This window comes from Stenella coeruleoalba (assembly GCF_951394435.1).
Source record: "Stenella coeruleoalba genome assembly, chromosome: 15".
NCBI lineage: Eukaryota > Metazoa > Chordata > Mammalia > Artiodactyla > Delphinidae > Stenella > Stenella coeruleoalba.
Genome location: NC_137161.1, coordinates 83,848,311 through 83,870,782, shown reverse-complemented (window position 1 = coordinate 83,870,782; position 22,472 = coordinate 83,848,311). Strand labels below are relative to the sequence as shown.

The 22,472-nt window shown below is 45.3% G+C and overlaps 1 protein-coding gene across 1 annotated transcript; it reads right to left on the bottom strand.

The window, feature by feature from the left end:
* Positions 1 to 9,970: 9,970 nt before the first annotated feature.
* Positions 9,971 to 15,818, bottom strand: LOC307198539 (speedy protein E4-like; the record flags this gene model as incomplete). The annotated part of the gene is made up of 7 exons (XM_079945504.1): positions 9,971 to 10,314; positions 12,154 to 12,258; positions 12,419 to 12,587; positions 14,126 to 14,211; positions 14,696 to 14,754; positions 14,977 to 15,189; positions 15,710 to 15,818. 7 exons carry the CDS (start codon positions 15,816 to 15,818, stop codon positions 10,189 to 10,191), a joined length of 867 nt encoding a protein of 288 aa, XP_079801630.1. The 3' UTR covers positions 9,971 to 10,188.
* Positions 15,819 to 22,472: the final 6,654 nt, after the last annotated feature.

Here is a 22,472-nt window from a genome sequence, read left to right as displayed (position 1 = left end):
TTCAGTTGACTCGCCAAACCCCTACCCAGGAAGAATCCAATTTTACCTTCATTTCTTTATTTACATATTCATTTCAGTAGTCCTGATCTGTAATGTGTCTGTTTCTCAGATTCTCTTTTGAACCGGTTATAACAGCTGCAGGTTCCCTCTTGAATGAAATAAAATACTTAGCCTGTGCTCATTTTTATATCTGTATAAGAGTCATGATCTCACCCTTATTTTCTTTTTAAGATTTATTATTTATTTATTTATTTTATTTACCTTTGGCTGCGTCAGGTCTTAGTTGCAGCAGGCGGGCTCTATGTTGTGGAGCTTGGGCTTCTCTCTACTTGTGGTGCGTGGGCTTCTCTCTAGTTGTGGCGGGCTGGTTTTCTCTCTTTAGTTGTGGTGCACGGGCTCCAGGGCACGTGAGCTCTAGCTTGCGGCACTCGGGCTCTAGTTGAAGTGTGAAAGCTCAGTAGTTGTGGCACGCGGGCTTAGTTACCCTGCGGCACGTGGGATCTTAGTTCCCTGACCAGGGATTGAACCCAGGTCTCCTGCATTGTAAGGGGATTCTTTACCACTGGACCACCAGGGAAGTCCCTATCCTTATGTTTTAACAGTTTGGGAGGTCTTCACAGAGATCCTGGATGGATTCACCTAACAGCACCAGGTAAACTTTGTGTCAAGAGTAGTGCACATCATTCCTCAAGAATTTTAAAGTAAAACTATAAAAGGATCCAGAAATTCCACTTCTGTGTATTTTTTGGAAGAAAAAAACACACTAGTTCAAAAAGATACATGCACCCTTATGTTCATTGAGCATTATTTATAATAGCCAGTGTATAGAAGCAACCTATGTGTCCATCCATAGATGAATGGATAAAGAAGATGCGTTTTATATATATATATATATATATATATATATATATATATACACACACATACACACCACAATGGACTATTAGCCACGAAAAAAAAAAAAAAGAGTGAGGGGCTTCGCTGGGGTTTCACTGGTTAAGAATCCGCCTGCCAGTACAGGGGACATGGGTTCAAGCCCTGGTCCAGGAAGATCCCACATGCCAAGGAGCAACTAAGCCCGTGTGCCACAACTATTGAGCCTGCGCTCTAGAGCCTGTGAGCCACAACTACTGAGCCTGCATACCACAACTACTGAAGCTCGCTCACCTAGAGCCCATGCTCTGCAACAAGAGAAGCCACTGCAATGAGAAGCCCACGCAGCGCAGTGAAGTGAAGCCCCCGCTCGCCGCACCTAGAGAAAAGGCCACATACAGCAACAAAGACCCAACGCAACCAAAAATAAAATAAATAAATTTTAAAAATTAAAAAAAATAATGAAATCTTGCCATTTGTGGCAACATGGATGGAGCTAGAGGGTATTATGCTAAGTGCAATAAGTCAGACAGAGAAAGACAAATACCGTATGATCTCATATGTGTGTGGAATCTAAAAAACAAGGCAAAAGAACTAATGTAACTAAACAGAAACAGACTCATAGATACAGAGAACAAACAGGTGGTTGCCAGAGGGGCGTAGGTGGATGAGTGAAATAGGTGAGGGAGATTAAGAGAAACAGATGACCAGTTACAAAATAAATGAGTCATGGGAATGAAATATACAGCATGGGCAATACAGTGAATATTATAATAACTTTGTATGGTGACCGATGGTAACTAGACCATGGTGATGGATGGTAACTAGACCATAACTAGACTTATCATGGTGATCATTTTCTAATGTATAGAAATATTGATATTATGCACCTGGAACTAACAAAGTGTTGTAAGTCAGTTACACTTGAATTAAAATTTTTTAATTGAAAAGAAAAGAATAGTGTGTCTCGTTAACTATAGACACTTAGTCATACAGCAGTTCTCTAGAACATATTCATCTTGTGTAACTGTAACTTTATACCCATTGAACAATTCCCATCCTCTCCTCCCCTACCCCTGACAATTTATGTTTAACTTTTTTAGATACCTCATATAAGTGGAAACACACAATTTTGTCCTTCTGTGACTGACTTATTTCACTTACCATAATGTCTTCCAGTTATATTCCTGTTGTCACAACTGGTAGGATTTCCTTCTAATAAGTGAATAATATCCTGTTATATGTATATACCACATTTTCCTTATCCATTTGTCTGTTGATAAAATTTGCGTTGTTTTCCTATCTTGGCTCTTGTGAATAATGCTGTAATGAATATAGAGGTGCATATATCTCTTCCAGATGTTGATTTCATTTACTTTGGATATACAGGCTATATTATATTACATTATATTATATTATAGTTATTGTGCTTCCCGGATCTTGTGTTTTTTACAAACTGAAGGTTTGCGGCAACTCTTTGTTGAGCAAGTCTATTGGCACTGTATTTCCAACAGCAGTTCCTCACTTCTTGTCTTTGTGTCATATGTTAGTAATTCTCACACTATTTCAAACCTACCATCAGCAAAAAGATTACTACTCACCGAAGGCTCAGATGATGGTTAGCGATTTTTACCAATAAAGTATTTTTATTTATTTATTTATTTGGCTGTGCTGCACAGCACGTGGCATCTCAGTTCCCTGACCAGGGATCAAAGGTGCACCCTCTGTACTGGAAGGCGAATTCTTTTTATTATTATTATTTCTTTTGTGGCACGCGGGCCGCTCACTGTTGTGGCCTCTCCCGCCGCCGAGCACAGGCTCGGGACGCGCACGCTCAGCGGCCATGGATCACGGGCCCAGCCGCTCCCCGGCATGTGGGATCCTCCCGGACCGTGGCAGGACCCCGAGTCCCCTGCATCGGCAGGCGGACTCTCAACTACTGCGCCACCAGGAAAGCCCTGGAAGGCTAATTCTTAACCACTGGACCACCAGGGAGGTCCCTAAAGTATTTTTTTTAACATCTTTATTGGAGTATACTTGCTTTACAATGTTGTGTTAGTTTCTGCTGTATAACAAAGTGAATCAGCTATATGTATACATATATCCACATATCCCCTCCATCTTGAGTCTCCCTCCCACCCTCCCTAGCCCACCCCTCTAGGTGGACACAAAGCACTGAGCTGATCTCCCTGTGCTATGCGGCTGCTTCCCACTAGCTATCTGTTTTACATTTGGTAGTGTATATATGTCCATGCCACTCTCTCCCTTTGTCCCAGCTTACCCTTCCCCGCGCCCCCCCCAGCCCCGCCCCGTGTCCTCAAGTGCATTCTCTGCGTCTTTATTCCTGTCCTGCCACTAGGTTCATCAGAACCACTTTTTTATTTTTTCTTTAGGTACCATAAATATGTGTTAGCATACGGTATTTGTTTTTTTCTTTCTGAGTTACTTCACTCTGTTTCATAGACTCTAGGTCCATCCACCTCACTACAAATAGTTCAATTTCATTCTTTTTATGGCTGAGTTATATTCCGTTGTATATATGTGCCACATCTTCTTTATCCATTCATCGGTCAGTGGAACTTAAGTTGCTTCCATGTCCTGCCTATTATAAATAGTGCTGCAGTGAATATTGTGGTACGTGTCTCTTTTTGAATTATGGTTTTCTCAGCGTATATGCCCAGGAGTGGGATTGCTGGATCATATGGTAGTTCTATTTTTAGTTGTTTTTAAAAAATAAATTTATTTATATTTATTTATTTATTATTTTTGGCTGTGTTGAGTCTTCGTTGCTGTGGGCGGGCTTTCTCTAGTTGCAGAGAGCTGGCGCTACTCTGTTGCAGTGCGCGGGTTTCTCATTGTGGTGGCTTCTCTTGTTGCAGAGCGTGGGTTCTAGACATGTGGGCTTCAGTAGTTGTGGCACGTGGGCTCAGTAGTTGTGGTGTACGGGCTCAGTGGTTGTGGCGCACGGGCTTAGTTGTGCCACGGCATGTGGGATCTTCCCGGACCAGGCTCGAACCCGTGTCCCCTGCATTAGCAGGTGTATTCTTAACCACTGCGCCACCAGGCAAGGCCTATTTTTAGTTTCTTGAGGAGCCTCCACACTGTTCTCCATAGAGGCTGTATCAATGTACACTCCCAGCAACAGTGCAGGAGGGTTCCCTTTTCTCCACACCCTCTCCAGCATTTATTGTTTGTAGATTTTTTGATGATGGCCATGCTGAGCGGTGTGAGGTGATACCTCACTGTAGTTTTGATTTGCCTTTCTCTAACGATTAGTGTCGTTGAGCATCCTTTCATGTGTTTGTTGGCAATCTTATATCTTCTTTGGAGAAATGTCTATTTCGGTCTTGTGCCCATTTTTGGATTGAGTTGTTTGCTTTTTTTCATATTGACCTGCATGAGCCACTTGTATATTTTGGAGATTAATCCTTTGTCAGTCGCTTCATTTACAAATATTTTCTCCTGTTCTGAGGGTTGGGTTTTTTGTCTTGTTTATGGTTTCCTTTGCTGTGAAAAAGCTTTTAAGTTTCATTAAGTCCCATTTGTTTATTTTTGTTTTTATTTCTATTTCTCTAAGAGGTGGGTCAAAAAGGATCTTGCTGGGATTTATGTCATAGAGTGTTCTTCCTATGTTTTCCTCTAAGAGTTTGATAGTGTCTGGCCTTTCATTTAGGTCTTTAATCCATTTTGAGTTTATTTTTGTGTTATGGTGTTAGGTAGTGTTCTCATTTCATTCTTTCACAGGTAGCTGTCCAGTTTTCCCAGCCCCACTTATTGAAGAGGCTGTCTTTTCTCCATTGTATATTCTTGCCTCCTTTATCGAATATAAGGTGACCATATGTGCGTGGGTTTATTTCTGGGCTTTCTATCCTGTTATGCTGATCTATATTTCTCTTCCCTAAAGTATATTTCAATAAAGGTATGCATATTGTTTTTTAGACACAAGGCTATCGCACACTTAACAGACTACAGTATAGTGTAAACATAAGTTTTTCATGCACGGGTACAACAAAGAATTCGTGTGACTCGCTTTATGGCGGTATTCGCTTCATTGCAGTGTTCTGGAACCGAAGCTGCAGTGTCTCTGAGCTGGGCCCGTATACCCAGAAGTGGGATTGCTGGAACATACGGAAATTTTACAAAAAAGATTTTGAGAAAACTCCATACTGTTTTCCACAGTGCCTGCACGATGTTACACTCCTGCCTATAATATGCAAGGGTTACGATTTCTCTACAACCTTGAAAATTCTTATCTTTTAAAAAAAATTGTAGGCATTCTAACAGATGTGAGGTAATATCTCACTATGATTTTGATTTGCATTTCCCGGATGATTAGTGACGTTGAGCACCTTTTCATGTACCTGGTGCTGTGTTAAGTCTTTCTAACACACATACACACACACAAAGGGATAGAAGGAATGTTTTGGAAGTGATGAGTATATTACCGTGATGGTGGTGGTGGTATCACAGGTGTGTGCATATGTCCAGACTCATCAAGTTATACAAATTAAACATGGGCTGGATTTTGTATATCAATTACACGTAAATAAATCTGTAAAAGCCCAGCAACAAGTGGTGTATTTCATGAGCCAGTGAAGCCCAGGTACGTCTTTTCTCCTCTCCCAGGGGTGAACCCAAGCTGCCATTGAACTTGGAGCACTTTCTGTTTCTTTAGTTTCCCCTTGTATTACTTTTGTGTTTCTGCGTTGTTTTCAGATTACAGCTGAGTGGTTCCCCGTTTGGAGCAGCAGGGATTCTGAGTTTGGCTCTGTCGTTTGAAGACTTTTGATGGCCTCTCCAAAGGGATTATGTTTCTACAGAACTAATCTCGATTAGGTGAGAGGTAACAGAGGATCTGGTTTGTTTGTCTTTTCTTAGTCTTTTCTGTTTGTCTACTTGGACAAGCTCAAATCAATTGAGAATCTCTTGCCCAATGGGAGGAGAACTGCTCTTTAATATCTAGACTGGTGAGTGTTTATTCCTGACTCATGTCTAAGACTTGAGAACTGAAGGTAGAAGTTCCATTCTCTATATGTCTGTGTGTCTGTAATTCAGGAGGTCTTTACCTCTGACAGTGTGAGTATGTAATGTTTTCCTACTTCTGGATCTATTAAAGTACATTGTAGAGTCTCTTAAATTGAAGGGTTTCTGTCCTGATTGGCCTACAAAGATACAAATGTGCTTATAAAAATCATATATCCCTAAAATTCTCAGAGAGAAAGGAATGAGAACTTCTCATACGTTAAATGTGCTAGAAAAGTATTCTTGTAGAAATCAAGTCAGGGAATTCCCTGGCCGTCCAGTGGTAGGACTCGGTGCTTTCACTGCCAGGATCCGGGTTCCGTCCCTGGTCAGGGAACTAAGATCCAGCAAGCCTCTGTGTGCAGCCAAAAATCAACTCAGAAATTGAAAGACTTCAAGTTTACATAATTTAGGTAAATCTTTGACAAATGAAGCTAGTTTAATATTTTTGGTTTCATAAATATTTATTCCTATCTTAATTATCGGTATTAGGCATACATTTAAAAACATTCTACTTGGGAGTGTTCTTCCTAAATTTATATAGGTGTGCCCATCAAATAAGGTAACGTTACTTCTACTTAATATTTAAGGTTATGAAAAATGTAAATTTGTGTTTAACCGCATTTACTTATTATTCCGACAAACCTTCCTTCAACAGTAACTGTGTTTTGTACTGTGTTAGCTTATCGATAAATTCCAAGATCTTTAGTTTACGTAAAGCCTTGAACTGATATTAAATTGTGTTACTTACTGGATAATGGTTGGATACCGAGGTCATTTCTAAGCAAGACAGAAACCCGAAACATTGATTACTAAGCATAATCTCAAGTTCTATGCTCTTGCTGCATATTTTTGTTTATTACCTAGAGGCTGTGTCTGTGGGTGTGTTAATGAATGTGTGTGTCTCTACCACTTGGAGAAGTCGTGTAAGGGATGTTTGTGGCTATGTAAAGTTGTGCTATGTGTGTTCATGAGCTCTCCTAGCCTAAAATGCTGATGTGTGATGGGCAGTTGTCAATTATTCGCTGCTAGTTTTCTTTGTGAAATGGAAGTAACTTTGGTTCAAAGTTATCATTAATATAATATGAATGAGACTTGACCAATAGTAATGTTATCAGCTGTAAGAGAACTCAGGTTCAGCTGCTCATCGCTCAGAAGTCAGTGTTCCAGAGACAAGGGTTGGTGGAAGAAGAAAGATGCTTTATTCAGGAAGCTGGCAACCTGGGAAGATGGTGGACTAGTGTCCCCAAAACCATCTCCCAGTTGCCAATTAGAGGGAAAAGGGGTTGATAGGGAAAAGACGGGAAGTCTCTGGGCTGTGCGGGTGGGGGCTACATGCAGAGTAGCACAGTCAGCTCTGACCATCACCTTGAAATTGGTCCTGCAGTGGTGTGGTCGGTGTCATGTTGATTGTTTCAGACACAGTTAATCTTCAACTCCAGTGTTGGTTTGTTCCCATTTCCTTGAGGGCAGTTCCTGGAATTGTGTAAGCCATTGGTTCAGGTCTGCTCAAGGTGGAGCAGCTTACGTCATAGCTCCAGTCTGGTGATCATTCAGTTAGCTTTCTCCTCTTGGAGTGGTTTTAGTATCTGCAAAACAAGTTAGGAGTGTGTCTCTGACACTGTTACTTATGTCCTGCGGGGGGAACCAGAGATTCTGTGAGTGCTGTTGTCCTAATCATGAACTGCTTGAACCTGTTCTTTTGTGACTCAGGGGAGGCCTGGGAGACTGCAGCTGTTTTACAAACAAGAGGCAGGGGACATAGAAGGGCCCTGCAGGGTCCTGCTTGGTTCCAGCAGCCGAGAGGTACAACTTTGTATGCAAGATAATGAGATGTAGTTTTGTTTATTAACAGGAACAAAAATAGTTTGGTCCTAAAGTGAAATGACTGATTGTTCCAGCACCAGAAAGAGGATAGTGAAGGACACAACCTCAGTGAATATAGAAAGTTGCAGGAGATGGGTGGAAAGGGAATTTCATTTGTCTGAGCTGAAGGCGGCTCAGTTTGATGTTTATTCCAGAGGTTTTCAGAAAAGAGCTTCTGGTTCTCTGAGTATCAAATATTATATTGATGCAGAGCTGGAGTTTGGTTTTCTCTCTGTAAAATGGTAACTGTTTCTAGTGGAGTGTTGGTCTCTTTAATAAGTGGTTGGAAAGTTGTTCTCTAAAACTGCGTAAACAGCAGAGCTTCTGAGTCTCACTGGAAGAGGTTTCTGCCCCTAGTTCTGAATTCATCCGGCCTTATTATGTTTTGAAAATAAATGCACAGGGACTTCCCTGGCGGTGCAGTGGTTAAGAATCCGCCTGCCAGTGCAGGGCACACGGGTTCGAGCCCTGGTCCGGGAAGATCCCACATGCTTTTAGAAACTAGAGCACGGAGAGAGTAAGGTCATACGAAATTTGAGACGCTAAATATTGTCATAGTTTAAGCAGTGTGAAGATCGTTGAAAGAAATTATTTGTCATTCATTCAAGCCATAAACATTTGATGAATAGTTGCAAAAAATAGAAAATAAAGAAACCTCTAGAGGCTGCGAGCCACAACTACTGGAACCCACGTGCCTAGAACCCATGCTCCGCAACAAGAGAAGCCACCGTATTGAGAAGCTGATGTACCACAATGAAGAGTCGTCCCCGATCACGCCAACTAGAGAAAGCCCACGTGCAACAACAAAGACCCAACGCAGACAAAAATAAATAAATAAATTGAAAAATGTATTAAAAAAAAAGAAAATAAATGCACAACAAAATTTCTGCATTTCTGAGAAAGTTAAGCTTCCTTAAAACTGTGTTCCTTTTGGTCTGTTTTTTTTTTTGTTTTTTTTTTAACTGTACTGTCAGGAATTCCCTGGCATTTCAGGGGTTAGGACTCTGCGTTTCCACTACTAGAGGCCTGTTTTTGATCCCTGGTCAGAGAAGTAAGATCCTGCAAGCTGCGTGGCGTGGCCAGAAAAACAGCAAAGACAAAATAATTATACTTTAGCCGTTCAACAAGGGACCTTTAGTTCCTCCTCAAGGGCTATCGGGTAATATTCTGAGCCATGTCCTTGGAACTGCTTGGGGGAGACTGAAACCCCCAGCAGGTGGAAGAAGTTAACTGCATGCTGCCCACAAGCACGTAGACCCCAGACCAGTTGGAACCAGAAGGCTGATGATGTTGAGTCCCCGTGACCTCACCACCAACCAATCAGAAGCATGTCCGTGAGCTGATCACGCACCCTGTAACACTCTCTTCAACATGTAGCCCCTTTCTCTTGTCCCTGTATAGTCCTCAAGCAAAACCTCAGGAGGGGAGAGTTGGTTCTTCGGGACATGAGCCCACCATCTCCCCTGGACTGCCGGCTTCCTCAATAAAGCTATCTTTCCTTGTACCCAACACTTGTCTCTCAGTATTGGAGTCCTGAATGATGCAAGATGTGCCTCATCTGTAGTTTTCTCTGCATGAAAAGGATTATTTTTCAGTTAAGAAATGTGGTTGGATAATCACAACACCATTAAGCAGCACCTCGTTGGACAGCAAAGAGGCGAAGCCGACTGGTAATGACCACACACATCATGACTGTGGGAAGACTTTCGTCTTTATTGTATTTTCCCAAAAGCTGCATTGCTCGGTGCTCTTTAATAATCTAAAATAACATACAAACATGTTGAGACAAGTTAAAAATTTACGACTGAATTCCCACAATTCAATAATGAGAACTAAAAAAATAAAATTTATGCTTACAAGATTTGGGAGGAAATACCCACCTAGCTATAAGTAGAATGGGAGTATTATGTAATATATAAAATGTATATTATGTAATAGATAAAAATAAGATTGTATATATGTGTAAATATACAACAGCTGTAATACTCATCAGAAAAGTTTGTAGGAACAAGGTGTTTCAAAATGAAGACTATTTCAAAATAAATATTTAAAACTATTTAAAATAAATATATAAATATAAAAATACAATAATTTGATAGGTGACATTTTCAAAATAAGCCTGTGAAAGTTAAGTCATCAGTCACGACCCTATGGCTCTCATTATATATTTTAAACTTTTTCTCTCCTATTCTGAGCCCCTACACTCCACCTTCAAATGCTTCTAGACCGGGGTGAACAAGTGTATAAAAAATGGGACCTCCAATGGGACCTCAGGGGAGGTTTGAATGAAATGATCTGAAAATTGGGGTGGTGACTTCCAAAAGGATGGAATCTGAGAAAACCCTGTTTTCTTATTGTCCTGCCACAGACTCCTAGAAGCATGCCCCGCTCCTAGGAGTATGATATGAAGACTCTTCTCAGCTCATTCTAGAAGGTGCTGGGTTCTTCGCGATTATCTGCACAAGAGGCTTTCCCCCTTTCTTCCTCACAGCTGTCATCACTGTCTGGAGTGCCCTCGTGTTGAACATCCTCATCTCTCCTGGGCTCTGTGATCTGGAAGTAAGAGAAAGAGCGAGGATGTCAGATTGCAAAGTGGCAACTGTGCAGCTATAAAGGTTTTCACATGCTTAGTCAATTCTAAGCAGAACTGAGACTCCTTTATGATTGCAGTTTTATCTCAAATTCTCCATTCTGAACCCCAGTCGTGAGCCATTCATTGTTTTCAAGTGTGATTCTTGGACTCTGGTGACCCTGACTCCAAAAACTACTGAATACACCTAAGGTCAGGCCCAGTAATCTGCTTTATAGCGAAGACCCCAGGTGATTGTGCGCAGGGAGCTGGCATTTGGAGAAATGCTGCTTTAGTCTCAACTCACCTTGGTCCTCTGGCACCACTTCAGTTCTGAACTTGGCACCACACTATAGACATGACTGACAAGTCAGCATCGTGGACCAGGAGACCTGATGCCGGATCCCTAACCCTGACACTAACCCTGCATCCTAATGTCTATTTTATTATTAATTTTTCATTTATTTACTTATTTCCTTTATTTTATTTTTGGCTGCATTGGGTCTTCGTTGCTGCGCGTGGGCTCTCTCTAGTTGTGGTGAGCGAGGAGTACTCTCTGTTGCTTCTCATGACGTTGGCTTCTCTTGTTGCAGAGCATGGGCTCTAGGCGCGCAGGCTGAGTAGTTGTGGCTTGCGGACTCTAGAATGCAGGCTCAGTAGTTGTGGCTCGTGGGCTTTAGAGCTCAGGTGCAGTCATTGTGGCGCACGGGCTTAGTTGCTCCGCGGCATGTGGGGTGTTCCCGGACCAGGGCTCGAACCCGTGTGCCCTGCGTTGGCAGGAGGATTCTTAACCACTCTGCCACCAGGGAAGTCCCTGGATCCTAATGTTTAAATAATACTCAGTCCTAAACTTGGTTAGTGTTACGGGCTGAATGTTTGTGTCCCCCAGAATTCTTATGTTGAAATCTTAAAATCTTAACCGCTAAGGTGCTGGTATTAGGAGGTGGGGTGTTTGGGTGGTTATTAGGTCATGGGGTAGAGCCCTCATGAATGAGATGATTGGCCTTGTAGAAGAGACTGTGGAGTATTGTTTATGAGCCACGCGGTCCGTAGTAGGTAGGGCAGGTCGAATGGACTAAGACAGCTAGTTTGCAAGATTTAAACCAAATGTTTGCTCAGTCCTCTGCCCACATCTAGAACTCTAATGTGTCAATTGGTATAAGCCATGCTGAAGATGGCATTCCTTAACCTTCACTCGTTGTGATAAACCCCCTTGACCGTCAACTTGAGGGGGAAAAGGTGAATTGTCCAAGAGGAATCATTGGTCCGGAAGTGGTGAGTCAGGGGAAATAAAGAGTCCCAGGTCATCTGGCCATAAGCAATTTGAAAGTAAATTTGGATGAAAATAAAGCCAGTCCTAATTCATCTTCTCTTACTGAAAGTGTGGGCTGTTGTATGTAATATCCTGTGTGTAGACATTTACTTTGTTGTAGGTAAATGCTAGAACCCATATCCCTGAGGGATGTAAGGCCAAAAATGAATGAAAAAGAGAAACTGGAAACACAGTATATGGAAGAAAATCACCATCTCGTCAAAGCTGTCATTTGGACCCAGTTGCTTTGGGTGAAATGACTTCAGTGAGACCCATGCGTCTGGGACAAACTGGTTTCCCCGAGGTCTGGCGCCCACGGGCCCCACGGTGCTGGTGTCTGTGTGTGGCTGTCAGTCCGTGGCTGGGCGCTGAGTAGGTGTGAGGCTGTGTGCCCGGCTGGCCCCCTTCACAGTGTGAGAGGTGATGTGGGTCCAGCAGTGGGATCCCTCCGATTTCCTCAGTAGACAACACGTCATTCCGCCCTCACCTTTGCGCACGCAGGCAGACCTACCTTTGCGCAGGCCGATGACTTGAGGCCTGCGTGCTCCTGGGGCCCCTGGGGCAAGAGGGCGCGATCTCTTCCCCACACCCAGAGCTCTGGATCAAAAGCCTGGATCTGGAAAGAAAAACAGCCCCTGGCAATGAGGATGCCGCTGCCTCCCGTTGCCCGGCCTCCGGTTCTTTCTCGTCCATCCCCAAGTCCCAAACCGAGTTCCCCGTGATCCCCCCCTCCTCTGCGGCCCTCCCCCTCCCCGAGACCGCCACAGCCCACCCACCTGCTCGCACTCTTCCCGAGTGACCCTCGTCTTCCAGCCCATGGAACGGATGAACTGGGAACGCAGTTTGTGGAACAAGGGACGCTGGGAGCGGTTCTTTCCATAGAGGAACGAAAAGATGGCCTGTTTGGGGGCCTGGTTGTCCTCTTCCATGTCGCTGGCCACATAGCTGGGGAAAGACATCAGGTCGCTGTCATCAGGACAGGAAGGGCCTCCGCTTGAGATCAGCTTCCCAGGAAAGAGGCAGGCTGAACATCCTCACACGACCCACCAAGCCCTGCCCAGCGTCACCGTCACCGTCACCGTCACCGAGAGCCGCCCAGTAGTCAAGGAGGCACTGCCAGGCAGGACCTTCGGAAGGGTGCCTCTCACACCTTGAGGATGAGGACAAAATCCAAACCCCGTTCCCTTCAACTTGTTTTATGTGCACACACCTCTCTCCCTATGTTGTAGGTACAGGTACAGTTCCTGAGGGCAGGAGCTGATCTGATCTGATTCTGCATTCATCCCTCTCCTTCCAAACGACACATTTAGGGCTTGGTTCATATTGATGCATGAATAAAACAGCCTTTTGTGAATCTGTGTTCCCACCACCTCATATTCCGCGGCATGTAGGGTGTACGTAATAAGGTTTCATTAGCTGAATGAATGAATGAATGAATGAACATTTAATCTCAGAGCCAAATGCAATACTGATTACCTCGAAGACTCACAATAACGAACATTTGCAAAATGAAAAGAATTGTGCTGAGCGTTTTGGGAATGCATTGACATTATGACAAGACCTGCCTTCCACATTGTGTCCAGTCTGATGGGACTGGGGAAGGGGAAGGGGGGAGATCAGAAATGACTATAATGCAAAGCATCACATTATAATACGATTTTAACTCAAGTGGCTCCGGGATGCAGAAGTTAGGGAGATCAGGCATCGTGAAGGTTTTGGTGTTTGAACCCACTTTAAGGATAGGGTCATTTTCTTCAGATAAATGTGTGGGAAAGATACCTGGACAGAAAGCCCAATAGAAACTTAGAGGGCAGGGTATTTGGAAGGAACGGTGGAACACAGGAGTAAAGTGTCAGGACGGTGTGATGGAGATTGCAGAGAGAGTTGAATTCCAGCCCAGAACTCTGGCCTTGATTTGGCACGGCATTAGCCAATGAAGTTGTGTGAAGCGGTCAGACCTGTGTTTTGGGAGATATTCAGGCAAATAGAGCCGACTGGCTTGGGAGACTTGGAAGAAACGTCAGTGGGGAGCATTTTACACCAGATCCGCGCTATGTGATAAGGGCCCCCCGATTGTGGCATTTGTCGTGGGAACGCAGAAATGGAAGATAATCACACTTGGTGCTGATGTGGGAAGACCCGAGACTGGAAAATCAGAACCGGAAACGCCTCAAGTCTGTTTACTCGGGGGCAGGATGGTGTCAGTTCTTTCTTCCTCTCCTCTTAGGAAGGTTTTGTGTTTTGCTTTGTTTTGTTCAGTGTTTTAATTGACATTAGGGTAGTTTGTTTTGACAACGAATGGTATAAAAAACATAACTTTGTTTGAAAAAGAAACCACTGTACCATAATCCTGTCATTTTCACACCAGAGTAAACAGTACAAAGGGGTTTTAAAAAATAGATGAAAGGTCAGAGCCCCCTGTCTCTCTCTCCACCCTCCCAGGGTGTTGAATATTGATGGCGGGGATGGAGCAAGGTACTCACAGAGCTATGAAGAAATGGATTCTCTGGAATTGCCAGGAGAAGAGCCCGGCCCGGCTAAAATAAGCTATCACCATCGACAGGAGATACTGATGGAAAGAGGGAAAAAGGCGTAGGAGAGAGGTCACCTCCTGGAAGAGGATAAAGAGTGGGAGGGAGAAGGGAGCAGGGGACGAGGATGGGTGGTGCCACTTGGAGAGGAGACTCCCCGTGTTGGGTGAGCCTGATTATTTGGGGAAGGGGGGAGGACAGAGGGTCAGAGTTGGCGACGCTCCAAGGATGGGAGCCTGTGGGTTTGAGGGCGTGGACTTAGGGCCACTGGCACTGGATTGTGTTTGATGAACCAGAGCCAAGGCAAGTCCCCAGGAGCTGAGAGGAGAGGGGACTTCGGCAGCAACCAGCAAAGGGGCACACGTGGGGCTCAGATCCCAGAGGGGCCCTCGGGGCCCCTGGAGGGAAGTGTTGACAAGGCATCAGGTTGGGAGGGGAGTGGAAACGTGGGTGTAGGAAGCACCCCGTGCGCCCACCCAGGACAGGCGCTGGAGCTGGAATCCATCTCAGCGGGTGGTTTACCTTGTCAGATACTTCCAGCCTTTTGTCCCAGGCAAGGAATTTCTTAACGACGGGATCCTCTGTGAAAAGAGGGCAGATGTTGCCAGTGGGAACAGGGCTGTCGTGGGAGCATCGCAGAGCCAAGAGGGAGAACCGCGCCCCCCCCGGGGAAATGCCAAGTTGTGGCCCAGGGTGAAGCTGACGGGAAGAGGGGATTGAAGACCATTCACTGTGGGAGGAAAGGGGGTGACTCCCCTTCTAGGGGGGCCGAGTGACAGGGAGTGATGCCCCTTCATCGTTACCGAGCATCCTGTTGAAGACCTCGTGGTGCTCAGGCAGCACTGAAGACACCCGCTGTCGCTTCAGCTTCATCTTGAGCCCAATCAGCCACTCCACGACCCAGGTGTCCTGGGCCTCAGCGGCCGGGTCGCCGTCCACCTCCGCTCTGAACGCCACTGACCTCTTCCTCTTACCGCCGGGGCGCTGAGGCGGGGAGGTGCAACCGGCCCAGGGGGCTGACGAAGGAGAAGAGACTACAGTATGACGCCCTCGTCTTGGGAATTCAGCCACTGGTGACCACCCAACCCCACCCTGACTCTGCCTCCCCCCTGAAGCACCCCCGTGCTTTCCAGTCTCACAGACCGCTGACCTTGCCCCAAGTCATCTTTCCATCTTTCTCTGTCCATATCTACCGATCCCTCCCCTGACTCCTTTTGTCATCTTTCCAGCTTCCTGTCCTCGAAACTTTCTCATGGTAGATAATTTCTCCCACCAGGGAAAAAAAGAAAAAAAGAACCCTCCCCTTGTTTCCTCTCTTCCCTTCTCTCATCCTTGGATCTCGTCTCCTAACCCTCTTTCTTGCTCCCCAGGTGTTCCGTGTCCCCAGCTCCTGTGTTCTCCTCCCTGAATCCCTGGCTTTCCAAATGTCTCCTTTCTTTCATAGGCACCTTTTGCAGGGGCTCTTTCCCGACCTCTGTACCCATTCCTCCTTACCGGTCAAGCCTCTGCAATTCCTTCTCGTGCCAGCTCCCTCACCTGACGGTCCTGGGATTTCTTCATAGACAGTCACCTCCAGGGGGTACCCTGTGGAGCTGGGCTGGCAGGTCTCGTCCTCAGCCTGGGAACTCGGTGGACGATTGTCCATGATGTCTCCCAAACTCCTCCCTTCCTCAAAGCCTAGACTCTGCTTTGTCCCAACTCTTGTTCTGGACTTGGGCTAAACACGAGTGGTCGTCCCTTCTCCAAGCTGCGGGGCAACTGGCAGTGGAGAGAAGCTCTGGCGAGATGCTATTGTCTACTACTGTTGCCGAGCACCACGGAGTCTGGTCCTTCCAATCAGGAAGGTCGGAAGCCTCTGATGTCATCATCCGTCATTCCAACCTGGCAAGCAGTTTGAAGGAAATCACAAGTAACTGTCAAACCTATGTGTGCACTTGTCTCAGAGATCAGGGGTAAATGGTATCTCCTGCTACTGACCCAACCTCTGCCCGTCCTCCAAAACCCCCCTCAAGGTGTCCAGACCCCGCTTTACCGCTTCCCAGCAGGTGCGCTGTCCTCTCCCTGCTGGACTCTCTCCCTCCCTCCCATTCCTTTTCCACAGGCTGGTGGGAGAGTGGGGAGAGGGACAAGGAGACTTAGGGGAAGCAGCAACGGTTCGGCCTTATAAGAGTGAGATAAGTATGTAAAAAGATATCCCAGGTACATTGACTCACTGGATTAAAAAGTTACGTTAAAACATGGAATTCTGCAAAGCTCTTCTGCTCAGTGTTTACTGGCAGTGTGTTCAGAATTCTGTAGTGGGGGAGCACACGTCCGCTACCCTCAGGCACCTGTGAGACCAAGAGGCATTTTGAGAAGCTAAAATCATACAGAACTACACGTGCTCACGCACCCTTCAACGGGTGTCTACAGACAGAGACACACACACACACACACACACACACAAAAAGGGCACCTTTGGATTTCACAAAGTCCGTGGATTGTCCAAAGCCTGCCCCTCGATTCCAATTAAGAAGTTCAGACGTATGCCAAGTGCAGTGGGAAAGCAGTGAATGAGAGGTGTCGTGATCCAGTTTGCACTGAAAGGGAAACAATTGATGTTGGCTGCTGTAGAAATGGATGCGGTGGGGATTCAGCAAGAGTGGAAGTCGGGAGACCCAGATATGGTTAGGAATTTGGCATGGTAGTGCAGGAAGACGATGTCTGAGAAGATGGAGAGAAGCCAACAGGTTTCATATATTTGGAGGGAGACTCAGCAGGGCTCATCGGGGGATCAGATTGGGGGGAGGTAGCGGGGCGGTATTTCTGTTTACTCTGTGTGCACGTGTGTGCTTATGCCTCTACTGCTGAGACTTAACTGTTTCTACAAAGAAACACTAACCTTTCCTCTTACAAGTGGAATTATTAAATTTTCACTGTTTATACAAAGAAATGTCAAACAATCATTGAAAAATACCTACATGCTCTTTCTATCAATTAGAAACTTTCCTTCCTGTTTGTGGATGAATAATATCTGTTGTATGAATATACACACTACATTTTCTTTATCCATTCATCTGTCAATGAATGCTTGGGTTGTTTCCACATTTTGGCTCTGAATCTTGCTTTTGAATTATTGTTTGGACTTTGATGAGAAGTATCTCTGTTGTTCAGGATGTGCCCAGAGTTTTAGTTTGTCTTTTGATCACTTACATATTTCTAATTAGCCCAAGCAATGCATACGTAGAGTCAGATCAGTTCATCCAAGGTGCAGGGACTGAGTGTCTCTTTGGTTTGCATTCGTGGACTTTCTGAGATGTTCTAGGTCTCAGAGGCCATGCAAAGAGCGTCTGAGGTCCTCCAGAGCTGCCACAGCCCGGCTCTCCTCAGGGCCCGCACTGCTGGGAAAAGCACTGCTGCTTGAGGACCTGTGTCCCTCTGCTGTGGACGTTCCATCGTTAGGAGGCAAATGAGTTCAGATTTGCAATCATCGTGCTTTCAAACATCACCGCTGACTGGGTCCTTGTATAACAGAACAGAAGTTCAGTCTCCCTCTTGCTTAAGAGGCTTTCAAATCCTAGAAGGTTGGTATTCTGTCCCCGTGAAAATTTCTCTTGTATACTGTGAAATACCCTGATTGCTTTATCTAGTCTTCAGATCTGGATTTGCATAATCCCACCCCACCTCACCTTGTCCAAATGAGCTAAAATCGGGTGGGACCAGTCTTAAGATGTGTTGGTATGTTGTCCAAAAACGGCGTAAACAGCCCAGATCGAATCTGATGTTGTAAGTGAGCAGGACCTTGTGGGGCCTTCCTGGGACGGATTCTCCCCATGTCTTCTGCCTGCTTCTTGTCTTTAGAAAATTTTAGCCTCCTAGCCTTCCCTGAGTTCGAAAGGGACAATTTAAGCAGAGAAGGGAGAAAGTGCAAAAAGACAGGAAAAGAGTCCAAAACGACCAAATAATACTAGTGTAGCCGTTAAACAAAGTCAAGGACATTTCCTTCTTCCTCAAGGGCTGTAGATACTGTTCTGAGCCTCGTCCTTGGAGCTGTTTTGCAGACTGAAGCCCCCAGCAGGTGGAAGACGTGAACTGCATGCTGCCCACAAGCACATAGACCCCAGAGCAGCTGGAACCAGAAGGTTGATGATGTTGACCTGAAATTATCTCACCACCAACCAATCGGAAGAATGTCCACAAGCTGACCACACACCCCTTAACCTCCCCTCCCTCACCCCACTCTTTTGTAATTCACTTTAAACATTTTTTAAATTTTATTTTGGGACTATAGTTGGTTTACAATGTTGTGTTAGTTTCCGGTGTACAGCAAAGTGATTCAGTTATATATACACAGATACCTTTTCTTTTTCAGATTGTTTTCCCATTTAGGTTATTACAAAATTTTGTGTTTTTTTTCGTTGCGCTGTGTGGCTTGTAGGATCTCAGTTCCCTGACCAGGTATTGAACCCGGGCCACGACCGTGAAAGACCAGAATCGTAACCTCTGCGCCAGCAGGGGACTCCCTAGGTTAATAGAGAATATTGAGTAGTGGTCCCTGAGTTATACAGGAGGTCCTCGTTGATTGCCTATTTTGTATATAGTTGTGTGTGTATGTTAGTCCCAACCTCCTGATCTGTTCCTCTCCCCCACCTTTCCCCTTTGGTAACCATAAGTTTGTTTTCTATGTCTGTGAGTCTGTTTCTGTTTTGTAAAGAAGTTCATTGGTATCATTGTTTTAGATTCCACATAGAAGTGATATCATATGGTATTTGTCTTTCTCTGTCTGACTTCCTTCCCTTAGTATGATAATCTCTAGGTCCATCCATGTTGCTGCAAATGGCATTATCTCATTCTTTTTATGGCTGAGTAGTATTCCATCGCATGTATGTACCACGTCTTCCTTATCCATTCCTCTGTCGATGGACGTTTAAGTTGCTCCCATGTCTTAGCTATTGTAAATAGTACTGCTATACATATTGGGGTGCATGTGTCTTCTTGAATTATGGTTTTCTCTGGGTATGTGCCCAGGAGTGTGATTGCTGGGTCGTACGGTAGCTCTAGCTTTAGTGTTTTGAGGAACCTCCACACTGTTCTCCATGGTGGCGGCACCAGTGTACATTCCCACCAACAGCCTCACCCCATCTGTAAACACCTTTCCCTGAAAGCCATTGGGGAGTGGGGGCCTTCTGAGCCCTAGATACCTGGACCCCTTGCTTGTTGCCCTGCCATAAACGCGGCACTTTCCTTCACCGTGACCCGGTGTCAGTAGATTGGCTTTAGTGCGTGCGGGCGAGTGGACCCAAGTTTGGTTCAGTAACAGCGTGTTTGCAGACAAGCAAAACTATCACCTCTCCTCCTCTCTTTTCCTCCTGTGGATGCAGTTTAATATAACAACGGCTGTAGCTCTAGTGCAGAAATATCAGTAGAGTGAAGCACAAGTGCTTTGTCAACACAGTCCTTTCGGCATGAGAGTCACGTGGAGAAAACATTACAACACAGATGCCTGGACCCAGCCTCACAGATCTATTTCCACAGCACTGAGCTGGGGCCTAACTTTAACTTTCTCAACTGACATGCTTCAGATTTGGAAATCTCTGGGTGGGACGTGCCACCCAGGCTGGTGCAGTAGGGGGGCTTCAAGGTGTCGTTGAATGAAATAAGAAGGAGGGAGGTGAACCGTGACCTGGATTTCACCCAGGCATCCTGTGGCAGGGCTGTGGCCAGGCCATGGGTCCACAGCTGAGCGGACGTCGGTGTCAGCCTCCAATCCTCCTGCCAGCGCGTCCGTGACAACCGCTCCAGCAGCCCGGTGCTGCCGTGGATAAGCAGCCCTGGGATCGGAGTTCAGCCCAGGCACCTACCTGGTACATGCATAGTGCATGTGCTGGTGCGGAAACCGCCCTGTCCACCGGGAAGCCTGGAGCACATCCTCCCGTACGGCCCTCAGAGGGGACCAAGCCTGCTGACACCTTGATCTCAGACTTCCAACCTGCGTAAATGTCGGACAGTGCATTTGTGTTGCTTAAGCCTGCCAGTTTGTCGTACTTGGTGACGCAGCCCAAGCAAACCGCTACAACCTGTATTTTGAAAAAGAAGAAATTCACATGTGACGGTTGCTTTCCTGCTTCCCCTGCCTTTATTTTTTTATTTTTAAAAAAATATTTATTTCTCTTAGGCTGCGTCGTGTCTTAGTTGCGGCACACGGTCCTAATTGCCCCGTGGCGTGTGGGATATTAGCTCCCGGACCAGGGTTCCCGGGCTTCGAACCCGCGTCCCCTGCATTAGAAGGCGGATTCGTTACCACTGGAACACCAGGGAAGTCCCTCCCCTGCCTTCAAATTAAGACGTGTCGCTGAACTTCAAAGAAGAACCTGTCCTTTTCTGTTAGATTAGAAACCTGAGCTTTCTTCTTAAACGTTGCGTTTCCCGGTTGTGGTAGATGAGTTAGTGTTGAAAAAAATGGCTGAGAGACTTTAAGAGGAAAATGATTTTACAAATTCTGAATATGGGTGCCAGTTATCGTGATAAAATTGCTATGTTAAGAGAGCAAAAATAAACAGGAGACAACACAGATAAGTACTTAGGAAATGCAGGATGGGAAAGGCTTCTTCAAGTACAGCGTCAAAACACATGAAAAGTATGAAGTGGAAGTGAAAGATTTGAACACAACATACTTTTTTAAGTGTGTGTATAAGAGAATGTGAGAGTAAAAAGTTAAAAAGATAAAGAACAGGGATTGACAGATACACAGTTGTATATGTAAAATAGATAAACAGTGATGACCTAGTGTGTAGCACAGGGAAGTATGTTCAATACCTTGTAATAACCCATAATGGAAAAGAGGCTGAAAAAGAATACATATATTCTTACATAAATACATGTAACCGAATCACTTTGCTGTACACCTGAAACCTTGCAAACCAACTATACTTCAGTAAAAATAGAGAACTGACAAAATAGGGGAAATATCTGTAGTTAATAGAGATGCAGATACACAAGCAGAAAGCTTTGTTTTGTAAATATCCATATATATGAAGAGATCCTAAGGAAACCAAACTAAAAGGTGGCCGTTGCTGCTTCTGGTCAAGGTGCAGTCGCAGGGTCCAGGTTTACCCTCCTAGCTTAAAACAGCTTTAAAAAGGGGGAAATGTATGAAATGATGGTTTTTCGCCTTTTGGAGAGAGGGGTGAGTCGTGAGGGACATCAGCTCACTGCTGGACATCCTATTCATTGGGATGACTCCGTACTTATTCCCTTTTTTAGAGCATTTTCTAAAGACAACTGGTAATAGAAATACTTCCAGAGAGTGTCCAGGGCAAAGTACAGGGCAGGGGGCTGGGGAGCCCAGCATGTCCCTGGGCTGAAGGGATAGAGTGAGGTGTTGAGGTGGGCACAGCAGCTGGGGTTCACAGGCCACCCCAGTGTTCTGCTGAGACCCGGTCGGTGCACGTGGGTCAGCTGAGAACTGGAGGCCTGGTGGCGGGCTGATGGGCGCGCTGCCCACCCACGGTGCTTCCAAGCAAGGTACTCCGTGTAGCTGACGTCTTTACGTGCTGAAAATGGAAAAGGCGAGAAATGCGCCCTGGAGGTTTGCCAGGCTCAGGCTCAGAGCAGGCGTGGTCGCTGTCATTCACACACAGGCAGCATTTCATCGGTGCGATTTCAGGCAGAGGCCACAGTCAACAGCAGCAAGAACTGGAAAAGACCATTCCTGGCTCTAAGCAGCCACTTCCAAGAGCAATTTTGGAGAAGCACGCATTTTGTGCAGGATTAATGTAATGTGGCAGCTCAGCTGGGGAAATCAGCAATGGGTTATGTGCTTATTCATTTGGACCAATCATCACTTCTTATTTCCGTTTTTAGAGGATTTCCTCAAGACGCTTGTAATAGAAATAGTTCCTCTGTCCCTTTCGTAAGTATCTAAATCTTTTTAAAAGCTAAATCAGTCTCTTGCCAGCATTACAACCCAGGAATGTCTTTGTTAAGAACCTGAGAGCTATCTTCTTTATCTCTGTCACCGGGGGAGTTTAGGCTAGGTGTTAGTCACTTTGCTCTGAGCTGTAAGTACCTGCTTATCCTAGAGATAGGAGCAGTTGTCTTTCTCCTTTGGATAAAGGGTATTAACTAGCATGGACAGCCACCGAGATTACCAGGTGAATTTAGGATATACTCTGAAAGAATGTATGCCATTTTTATGGTGGTGTCAAGTCTTTTCACATGAGACAAGTTCCCGTTTATCTTGAGAACATGTATGCAACAGATTTCATCTGCTGAGCTATAAGACCCTGGAGACCATCACACAGCCCCCGCTTGAGGCCAC